The sequence below is a fragment of the Carassius carassius genome, chromosome 9 (assembly GCF_963082965.1).
Source record: "Carassius carassius chromosome 9, fCarCar2.1, whole genome shotgun sequence".
Lineage (NCBI taxonomy): Eukaryota > Metazoa > Chordata > Actinopteri > Cypriniformes > Cyprinidae > Carassius > Carassius carassius.
The window spans coordinates 26,373,682-26,385,816 of record NC_081763.1 but is presented as its reverse complement, the minus strand read 5'-3'; the positions used below and the strand labels follow the sequence as shown (position 1 = coordinate 26,385,816).

The window sequence follows — 12,135 nt, the reverse complement described above, 5'->3', positions numbered from 1 at the left end:
GGTTGGTTGTGCATCTTTTTCTTCCACACTTTCTCTTTCCACTCAACCTTCTGTTAACATGCTTGGATACAGCACTCTGTGAACAGCCAGCTTCTTTGGCAATGAATGTTTGTGGCTTACCCTCCTTGTGAAGGGTGTCAATGATTGTCTTCTGGACAACTGTCAGATCAGCAGTCTTCCCCATGATTTTGTAGCCTTGAGAACCAAACTAAGAGACCATTTTGAAGCCTCAGGAAAACTTTGCAGGTGTTTTGAGTTGATTAGCTGATTGGCATGTCACCATATTCTAATTTGTTCATATCGTGATTTGGTGAGTTTTTGTTAAATGTGAGCCAAAATCATCACAATTAAAAGACTTAAACTACTTCAGTCTGTGTGCATTGAATTTATTTAATACACAAGTTTCACAATTTGAGTTGAATAACTTAAATAAAATAACTTTTTCCACGATATTCTAATTTACTAAGATGAACATGTAATAGAAAGACAATTACAACTCTCAGTTTGTGTTCTATATTAAAAATCTTTTGAGTAATGTAAAGGTCATGCTTTTCTGTGATTGTATTTTTGTTATTGTCTTTTTTTATTTATTTTTATCCTTTGTTATCCTGACTTTATAATGTCTGTTTTATTGTTTTATACCTGTCATTTATATCATAATAAAAAAAATTCAGTTTGGGACAGCCTTCTCAGCCAGTCGAGCTGAATAGGGCATTCAGTAGTGTTCTTCAGTTGCGCATGCTTTACAAATAATGAAGCTAGAATCAAAGTGCACAAGTAGATACAGCTAGTAGTTCCAAGTAACAGTTTCACCACCTAAAGTAATAAATAATTGTGGTAGGACTAGTGAAGCTCATCCTGCTTGCATTTGGTCCTATCATTGAATATCTAAATTTGTGGGTGAGGTACCATGTGTCACGAGTCATGCCCCCCTGCTTCCTGCGTTACATTTAGTCATCCTCCAGAATGGCATGTAGCCAGCCAAGCAACATATCAACCTTAAAACTCTACTATAACATAACATAACATAAATACTGATAAGTATTAACATAAGTAGTAAATTAATTGTGATAAAAAAATGGAGCTGCTGAAGTGCCTTTTTTATGAGTGAATCTGTAAAAATAGCCTATTAAAGGAAAACGTCACATTTTTTATTTTTTATTGAACAAACAAAAACAACAACAACACCTCAATTACAGATCAAATCAGATTAGAACAACCAAACTTAATATAGATTTGATATAAAAAAATTTATATACAAAGATATTGCAAAATAACCAAAAAACTAAACATTAAGCCATGGGAAATATATACATTACAATAAATACAACTTGAGAAGAAAGGAAGAATGGAAAAAAAGAAAAGGAAAAAAAAGCTAAATCCCACCCTCCCGTCAGCTATCCAATAGCACAGCATAAAGAAGCATAAATATACTTTATGCACAAAGTATAAGATTTTAAGGTTTGACATTGCTGGAAGAGGATATAGTATCCAAATAACACTTCAGGTCTTTACAAATAATAAGAAATAGAGGTTTAACAGACAAAAATGTACATGTATAAACAATTTAGCTAGGAAAATAGATTAATAAAAAATACTTGTCTTTTACATTATTGAGAGAGTTATAAAAAAACAAATAAGACATCCTTAAACACCAAAGAAAATTGTCAAAGATACAGACATGTACAAATCTACAGAATTTCTTCCAAAAGGTAACAACATGGACAAAATTCCAAAAAAGATGACATACTGTACAGACTCATTTTCCACTCCACAAAAGAAGCAGAGGGGATCCATCTCAGGAAACTTTTTTTAAGATAAAGTTTGACAGGGTAAAATCTGTGTAGTAACTTAAAGGATATCTCTTTAACCTTATTGGTAATCAAATATTTGTTATGCAAGTACCACACTTTCTTCCAAGGAATACCTTCAAAATAATTTATCCAATGAGATATAACAGAAGGGATAGTAATTTTGTCTTTCTAAAAGAGCAGTAAATGTTCCCATTTCTGAGAGAGGGACTGGACAAAAAGCTAAAAGTTCCTATTGCTGTTTCACAGGGGTGTGTCCAAGAAATACGAGAAGGTAAAGAATCGGAGATTTTTAACAGTGCCATCACTCGACTGGGGATGGAATGGAAAGGGAATGGAATGGATGGCATCCATCACTATGGCAAAGTCACGAGGGGTGACAGGTATACCATATTTAGTTAAGAATTCTGAATAAGAAAGCAAGAGAATTTAGAAGTTGAGAAACCAAAAGAATGTTATTATTAAAACAATCAGAAAAAAAAGTTTTTATGTATTTTTTAAAGTATTTAAAGTATTTTTTGTACTGAATATCTTGGTTATTCCAAATATAGACATACAATATAAGTATAGTTTATTTTTTATTTTTATAAAAACATACAAGAATCCCAAAAAAGCTTAATAAGGATGCTATTCAGACATTTTTAGTTAATCAACATCTTCAGACACCAATGTTAGGGTGTGTTACTGTGATTGTCAGCTGGATCTTAAAATGAAGTGAAATAACACTAATCTGTATGATTTTGCATCAAAATTTGATCTGACTGATCTGTCTGCGGACAGTGAAGCTCAGAAGATAGACCCAGCTTAGAGAGTCATAACCAAAGCAGACATATTGCTCTAACAGAGTTCCTTCATGGGGACTTCATGCGCTAAGAGTTCTTTATGTGCTTTGGGCTCCTTCACATCATAATGGCCCGTCCTGGTTTTTTTTTTGTAGAAGATCAAGTAGATGTAGATGAAGATGATGACTGAGATGGCCACCACTACAGCAGCAATAATGCCTAATATTCTGGGTATGTAATTCTCTGTCAAAAATAAAAACAAATATATGAGTAAATCAGCTATTTAGTGAATGAAATCCAAGATTGATCTCAATCCTGCATCATGCCTTCAACATATTAAAAGTAAAGCAACAAATAAAAAAAAGGTCTAGAAAAATCCATGCAAGAAAACAATGAAAACGCAAGCCAAAACACTTAAATATAATAAGCCATAATGTGATCACAGTGACATTTACACTGCAAGATGAACATTACAAGACCAACAAACCAAACAGCTTCTAACAAAAGTCCAAATACTCTGTGAAAGGCCAAAGCACTAACCACAAAAGAAGCCATGAATCTATCCTGATATCATACTATTAAATAGTTTTTTCATGATAATTTGCATATTTAATATAACCAAAATAAACACTTTGTTTAACATCAGACCAGCAAATATATATATATATAATGCAATGCTAAACAGTCACAATTATATATAATTATCTTTTAATCTACAGTATATCAGCAACTACTACCAGACTGTGGCTGTGGTTAAACAGCTAAATGCAGTCTGTTAATGACAGCAAACACAGTGTGTTTATCTTGTTTGACGTTATTCTATCGCTATTTAAAACATGTTAGGCGACTCAAAGTAGTGCGAAACAATTTAATTTCTAATTGTAAAATTACAATTATGGATGCCACAATTACGTAATCGTTCAAGGCGGCAATTAATTATTAAAAGTCTACTTATGTTATTCTGCATGCTTAAAATGCATTTTCTTTCTTTCTACATTATCTTAAGGATTTGTCCCATTATTTTAATTTTCGTTTTAGTATAACATTATAATACCATTCATGTTTAAAAAAATATATAATTTAAAGAAGAAACTATCATGCTTTCAACATATTAAAAGTGAAGCAACTAATTTGAATAAGTCTAGAAAAATCCAAGCAAGAAGATAATGAAAACGCAAGCCAAAACACTTAAATATAATAAGCCATAATGTGATCACAGTGACATTAACACTGCAAGATGAACATTATAAGACCAACAAACCAAACAGCTTCTAACAAAAGTGCAAATACTCTGTGAAAGGCCAAAGCACTAACCACAAAAGAAGCCGTGAATCTATCCTAACAACCTACTATTATATTGTCTTTTCATAATCATTTTCATATTTAAAGGCACAATATGTAAGATTTTTTTTTATCAAAATATCCAGAAACCACTAGAACAGTGTGATATATTTTGCTGACCTGTCATTACATTATCCAAAAAGTTTTGAAGAATGATCAAATCCATAGAAATAAGCAAATTTACCTAGTGACACGGACCGTGTCCATAGTTTCATTGTGTCGCCTGCCAATGACGTCATAACCCCTCGATTTCCAGTTTTGTTTTGTAGAAAACACATGGAAACACCAAAGATGCTTTAACATGTTAATATGTAATGTGTGTTTTATTAGACAGGTGATGACCACAAAGAGTAGCATTATAACATAACTTTCAAATGCATCTAGTTTGATAAAACAGCACTGCTTTTTCCCCCCTACATATTCACGACCGGAAGGAGTGGAAGCAGCCTACTGTGGAATAATAAAAGCAGAATAAAAATAATTTCTGCCCGAGTCACATCGGATTACATTGACTGTGGGAATGAAGACCACAACTCCCATGATTCCACACTCATCAAACTACGCCTTTGTTTCTTTGTTTGTTTTGAATATGTGCCTTCTACCGGCGAAAACTTACATATTGTGCCTTTAATATAACCAAAATAAAAAATGTGTTTAATATCAGACCAGCAAATACAAAAAATAAAATTCTGAAAGAGCCACAATTCCTTTCTATAGTATTACTGTCAGTTTGAATTAAGCAAACTGAATTATTGTTACTGTTGCAAATTTCAAAATAAGAAAAATGACACACAAATGCATAGTAACCTTGTATGAACACTTTCACTTGTCTGGTCATCCTGCCAGCAGAATTCTCTGCAACGCAGGACACATACTCAGGTGTTGACTCTGATATAGTAAGAGTTTCATTATAAACTATATCATTTGTGCCGAGGATCCAGATGATTGTTGGTTTTGGGTTTCCCTCGGCTTCACAAACAAGCTCCTCTGAATATCCTCGAAACACAGGCACTATGGAGGGCAGTTTGGTCTCATTGATGATCGGTTTAGCTACAGGATGGAGCCAAAAACACACAGGTTCAGAGCTTTTGCATCTGCACTCTGCATCTTAAATTTCTTATGTTAATCAATATTCATTTTAAACTTGTATTTTTCAACAAAAGTACCCAAATGTGGATATTTGACTAGAAAAAGTGACATGCTGCATCTGATCCCTATTACTACAAAACTTGTGTCACTGTGTCAAAGGTAAGGGCTACACAATTAACTGAATTCGAATTGAAATCGTGACTTGACAGAAGCTGTCAATATTCATCCGATGGCCAGAGGGCGCTCTCATGCTGAAAACCCAAATATGCATCAAAGAAGAAACCCAGAGCTGAATAAACAGATTTAACTGCTTTCACTGATTCAATGCTAATAAACTAATAAACACACGACTACAACAATATATGGTTTATCTGAGATCTTATTATTTTATATTAAAATAAAGTATATTTATAATGAAGTGCCATTATCAACAATTAGAATACTATGAAATACAATATGTTGCGTGTCTTATTGTGTAAGAAGTCACATTATCTCTCAGAAGGATTTATTTCAAACAGTCGACTGACATTATGAAATGAATTTGCAGTAAAAACATGTTATTAAATGTGGTATTTTCAGTGATCTCAGATGCAACAGCATTTACTACACAGAGCCATAGTTCACTGAGAAGCTACGCAAACATCTGAAAATATCGCTAATGATTTCTTCGATTTCATTATCGTGCAATAAAATCAGCTGTGATGTTTTCCTTTTTTTTTGCGTAAGTTGTCAGTGAACCACGTATTTGTGTAGTAAATGCTGCTCCATCTGAAAGCAGGTGATGATGATTTACTGCTGATTAGAGATCAGCTTTACTAACAAAATGTTTATGACAATCGCAATCGATTAATCATGCAGCCCTAATGGTAAGTGCTACAACTACTAAAAGTCTGCTTGATTTGGACGTTAACATGTTTTTAAAAGATTAATTATAGGAGCTGATGGACCTTACTTACAATATACAGTAATGTAGAGAGAGTCTGATGTTTCTTTTGGAGGAGGTTGAGGTCCTTCTGCTCCCAGATCCAGCTCTGCATCACATCTGTATTGAGCTCCATCATCAGCTCTGACTGGACGGATCAGGAGTGTGGTGTTTACATTCACTGGAGTCCTGCTATCCTCAGTGAAGGTGGTTTGATTCAGCAGAGTCTGTCCTTTATACCATTTGACAGTGAGATACTGAACAGGAGCCACATCGTGAACATCACACTGAAGCTCATACTGCTGTCCCTCTATCATTGGTCCTGTGTGTTTCACAATGCTGATGGACACACTGTCTGGAGTCTCTGTGGAGGAAGATTTACAAACTCTGAAATCTGCAGTGATTAGTGTACATTTATTAGATATTTCTGAGAATGAAAAGACGAAAAAATTAAATAACAGAGAAACTGACTGTAAATAGTGACTGGGAGCTCTATTATACACTGTCTCTCATAGTTTATGAAGCAGAATGGGTGTATGTCCCATTCTGTCAGGTGTGACACTCTCCATGTGATCAGACTGTCTCTGGTTTTGGGCACTGCTCCTTCACTGGCTTCCCATCCAATCCCTTTATGTGTGACTTGAGTGCTACAGTTAACTGCTACAGAACCTTTGTATCTCACAACAACACGCTGGTGGCTGAGCTGAACAGGACATTCAGCTTGTGCACCTGTTAAACACATTGAAGAACACAGAATAAATGCATATAGATATTGTTTACTAGAAAGACTGAACACAGATAACCAATCATCACATTTTAAATCTAGTTTACTGACAAACTGCATGCAAAACAATCAAGAAAAGTTTTTTAGATATTGTAGAAGACCATGTCTTTCACAGTTTAAGACTCTTAAAACAAAGAGGCTCATAAATTCTTACCATCTGGGAAATTAAAGTTAGAAACTTCACTCACAGCAGGGTCATTCAGAAGCATGTCTTAAAAATATTGAGCACTCAGGGTCATATTACAAGCGCTACTGTGGATAGCAGCAGTACTCCTTACTGTAACTACAGTAATGAATGAACTAAAATAGGTCAATATTTTAACGCGGACAATAGAGGTCAACAGCGCTCTGAATCACTCGTGAACACATTCAAGCTCGTCTGCTACTGCTTAATGAATGTTCTCGCTTCTCGTATCGAAAGAATGAAAGGGAAACAAGTCAATACAAACCTGTGAGAGTCACAAACAGTAAAACTGTTGAAAAATAAACAAGTCCATAAAAAAGTTGCAGCATGTTGTAAGTGTTCGAGAGTACCGTCGACCAGACAACAAAGGCGCGGTCAAGATGTGCGAAGAAATAAATGTGTCGCCTCTGCCAGTGACAGTACTGCAGTCACGCCTCTGCGCTTCGAGTTTATTGCGCGTCTATTCTGTGGTGCGTGGAAGATGAAGGTGCGAGCGCTACCGTCTTCTTCTTTAGTAAATCCTGCTTCGGTTGTGTTATTTATTCATGTTCGTATTCACGGTCTTCTATTTAAGTTTTCACTATTTTACTATTATTTTTATTTATTTATTTATTTATTTTTGGGTTCAAAGCTGTATACTTTTTTATGTTTTATGTGATATGCTACTAAATTAATGCATAATTTGGATTATGTTGTGTACAACTGTCTTTCTACTTACAGTTAACATTATTCTATATCAGTTGGATCGATGTATTTTTTTTTCATTTAGGAATTACGGAATTCAGTCATGTTTTAAGTTTTATAAGTGCATGTCATCATTCAATCTGTACCTGCTATTGCATGGTTTATCCTGTTTATGTGGAGAAAATTAACATAAAGTGGGGGTGGGGGATTATTAAGAAGTACAAAACAAAACTGTTTTCGTGTTATTTCACTGTTTCATTATTTAAGAATTGCATGCAAAAAGTACCACTGTGGTGCATTTTATATTTTATGGTATAATTATTTAGGTGTTCCTGTAGCTCAATTGGTTGAGCATTGCTCATCAAGTGCAATGTTGGGGGTTCGATTCCCCGGGAACACAATGATAGGTAAAAATTGATAGCCTGGATGCATTGTAAGTCGCTTTGGATAAAAGCGTCTGCTAAATGCATGCATGCATAAATGAAATTATAACGAATTAATTTTCTCGTTATCTCGACATAACAATTTTTTTAAACCTTTGCTATAGTAACGAACTCAACTTTAACAGGCATCTGATGGACAACTATGCAGGCGCTTTACTGTAGCCTATATTGCAGCAAATTTTGCTTCGCCTAGGTAATAACGTCTACAATACTGTACATAAATAAAGGCTGATCAACCACTGTTGATTTTTCCAGAGACACACCAAACGTTTTGTTTTTGTAATTTACATGTTTAAATGACAACACCGCGAACACTTCAGAAGGATGCAGATTATAAGATCTTTAAGAGCTGCTTGGATTAAACTCACTTTTAATTGTCCCTTTATTTGAAATAAAATTATATATAATTTGTAATTTTTAGTAGTCATTAAATGCTGTTGCAGATATCATGTGCATTACAAGCTTCTGTTTGAAAAGAGCGTTCATGTGTAGGCTACGTGTAGTGTGTGTGTGTGTGTGTGTGTGTGTGTGTGTGTGTGTATTAAAAAACGCTTACAACATCATACAACAAAACTGAATTAAATTAGCCTATGCATTTTACATATAGATCACATTTTTCATCAATATGGTTAACAATAAAGATTAATAATAAGGAAAAGAAGCACATCACAAATAGCCTACATCGTTAAATCCCTTCCTACTGTAAATAAACAACATCTCCACTTATTAACTAATCATGTGCCTAAAAGAAGCACAAATAAAGATATGCTGGCGCAGTTTTGTAACTTCTTAGAGAAAATTAAGTCGTTATAACGAGAAAAAGACTTTCATTATGTCGAGATAACGAGAAAATTAAGTCGTTATAATGAGAAAACAAAAAGGAAAAAAATTATAATGCATGGCCGCTTAGAACTTCCGTAAATATCAGTAATGAACAAGACTGCACAAATTATAGGGATCACCAGGAAGGTCCGCTATTAACTAATTATTAATCTGGTTTTAAATTTCACTTTTATAATTAAATTGATTTCTTTAAAATTGGAAGAAAATACCTACCATATTATTTTAGCATGCATTTATTAAATTATGAAACGGTGAAATGACATGAATTTTTTTTGTCCTTTTTAATAACCCCCCCCCCCCCCCCACACACACACACACACACACACATAGCCTACACTTTATGTTACTTTTCTCCACATAAGTACACCATAATAGCAGGTACAGATTGAATGATTACATGCACAAACAATTAAAACTTTAATTAATTCCGTCATTCTTAAAAAAAAAAGTAGAAAGACAGTTATACAAAACATAATCCAAATTATCAATTTAGTAGCATTCCACATAAAAAGGAAAAAGTAGCCTACAGCTTTGAACCCACAAATTCATAAAAAAACATAGGCTAATTATAGTCAAATAAATGGTGAAAACGTAAATAGAAGGTCGTGAAATATAAATACGAATATGAATAATAACACAACTAAAGGATGATTTACTGAAGAAGAAGACTGTAGCGCTCGCACCTCCATCTACCACGCACCGTCGAATAGACGCGCAATAAACTTGAAGCGCAGATGCGTGACCGCAGTTCGAGACCCCACCCAGGTCACTGAGGACATGGTTTTCTACAGAAGCACAAGCGAAAACATCCACGCAGTTCATACCCGTACGCACAACAATCTTTTGAGGGAAATAAGACAGTGTCTGCGTCCGAAACGGTTATTGTAAGATCTTTTAACATTAAAATGGTTCCTGGACGATCTCTTGTAAAAGCCAGCATCTGGAACAACCCAGATATTCATGTGACAAAAATGAAATATGACTGATTATTATTATTATTATTATTACTAATATTTATTATATTGGAATGTGATGGAACATAATGACTTTTGTGGCACTTGCCATGTGAAAAAAAAAACTTGTATGAAAGACTAAATTGTTGTCAACTTGTTCAGTTCACAGTCAGAGTTGGCATCATTACACGAATAAATAAATAAATACCAAAAATACATACAAGATCTACAAATCAGCTACAGAATATTCAACTAAAATAAAAAAATAAAAATATATATATATATATATATATTTCTGAAAACTGTTCTCAGCAATAGGGAATAAATTGTATATGGGCTTAAAGGGTAAATTCACCCAAAAATGAAAATTATGTCATTAATAACTCACCCTTATGCTCAGGGCCGGCCTTGACCAATTTGCTGCCCTAGGCAAGATTTTACCTGGCACCCCATGCATCACAGCCCATTTCACCCTGTCATTGTGTTCATGATTTAGCATATATATATATATATATATATATATATATATATATATATATACACACACACACACGCACACACACATTACAGCAGAACTGTTTCCAACACTCATAATAAATCATCATATTAGAATGATTTCTAAAGGATCATGTGATAGACCGGATGTCACATGTGACACTGAAGAATGGAGTAATGATGCTGAAAATTCAGCTTTGCATCACAAAAATAAATGATAATTTAAAGTATAATAAATTGAAAAGAAATTATTTTAAATTGTAATAATATATAACAATATTACATTTTTTTTCTGTATTTTTGATCAAATAAATGCAGGCTTGATGAGCAGAAGAAACTTCTTTCAGAAACATTAAAAATAGTAATGTTTCCAAACTTTTGGCCTGTACTGTATCCCCCCAAAACTGCACAACTGTAGAACAGTAGTAAAACATTAATAAAAAAGTGATAATAAAAAATGCTCTTAAAACTGACATGATTGTACAAAATCACAGTCTGGGGACTCAGAAATCAGAACAACTGCTAACATTAAGTTTAAGGTAAAAATAACTGCCATGAAATTATAGTATCTTACTCCTATGCAATAAATTGTTCTTTCACTACATCTCTTTACCTCTGTCTTTATCCTCTTCTCTTCTTTTTGGCACTGTATCTATCGCATACTATGCTCATTTATAATGTGTCATGTAAACTCGGCCTTCCGTCACAATCAGGAAACTTTCACCGTGTCTAGAACTGGCGCGAGCTGCCAGGCCCGTTTCTACGATCTGTGTGTTAACAAAAGCAGTGCTGTCTACGTTGGATGCGGGGTCGGGCACGCTACACAACAAATTACCAACAACTGATCGTGCGCGCGCTCTGTTTCTGACGCACTTCAAGCACTCGATGGGCGGGGGAAGATTGAAGAGCTGGGCTTTTTTTTTTTTTTGCTTTATTTGGTAGTATTTCGAATTAATGTTTTTTTTTTTTTTAAAAAAAAGCCTATTATAAAAAAAATATATATATAAAAAAAAAAAAAAATCACTCGTTCACTCATTCTGGCGCCCCTATGGATGAGTGGCGCCCTTAGCATTTGCCTATACCGCCTATGCCGCGGGCCGGCCCTGCTTATGCTGTTCCAAACATGTAAGACCTCCTTTTATCTTCGGAACACAGTTTAAGATATTTTAGATTTAGTCCGAGAGCTCTCAGTCCCTCCATTGAAACTGTGTGTACGGTCTACTGTCCATGTCCAGAAAGGTAAGAAAAACATCATCAAAGTAGTCCATGTGACATCAGAGGGTCAGTTGGAATTTTTTTAAGCATCGAAAATAGATTTTTTTTATGTATAGTCTCTTTTGTTTCCATAAGAAGTCAAAAAGCATTATCAACCTCTAGACAAATTGATTTGTCGATCAGGGTAGGTCAATCTGGAAACACCCTCTTGCTTTGGGAAGGAGAGCTCTTCCTCATAAAGACAAATCTCTTTGGAGCCAGGAATTCAACATTTTCTTGGTTTTAGTTATTACTGGATCAAAGTTTAAACTACTTCTTACATTATCATCTTTACAAATGATAAGACCTAAATAGTTTACTTTGGACTTAACATGAATATTGTATACGAATTGGGTAGAACAAGACCTTACAGGAAGAAGTTCACATTAATCTAAATTCAGAGATAGACCAGAAGCTTTAGAGAACACATTAATAAGTTCAAGAGCGACAGGGATCTGTAAGTCATTTCTTAAAAACAGGGTAGTTTCATCAGCCAGTTGTCTTATAAGAATATGTTTATCAGATATATAAATCCCCTGTAATCGACTAT

General features: G+C 34.3%; 2 protein-coding genes across 2 annotated transcripts in view; both read right to left on the bottom strand.

Annotated features, from left to right (window-relative positions):
- The window catches only part of LOC132149435 (hemoglobin subunit alpha-1-like), an 86,215-nt gene that overhangs the window by 19,343 nt on the left and 54,737 nt on the right, over positions 1–12,135 (bottom strand). The gene's annotated exons all lie outside the window — the stretch shown is intronic.
- Positions 2,377–7,328, bottom strand: LOC132149433 (cell adhesion molecule 1-like). Its single transcript, XM_059558676.1, has 5 exons — positions 7,179–7,328; positions 6,417–6,674; positions 5,980–6,309; positions 4,742–4,984; positions 2,377–2,836 (listed from the first exon to the last, which is right to left on the bottom strand). Exons 1-5 carry the CDS (start codon positions 7,240–7,242, stop codon positions 2,649–2,651), a joined length of 1,083 nt encoding a protein of 360 aa, XP_059414659.1. The 5' UTR covers positions 7,243–7,328; the 3' UTR covers positions 2,377–2,648.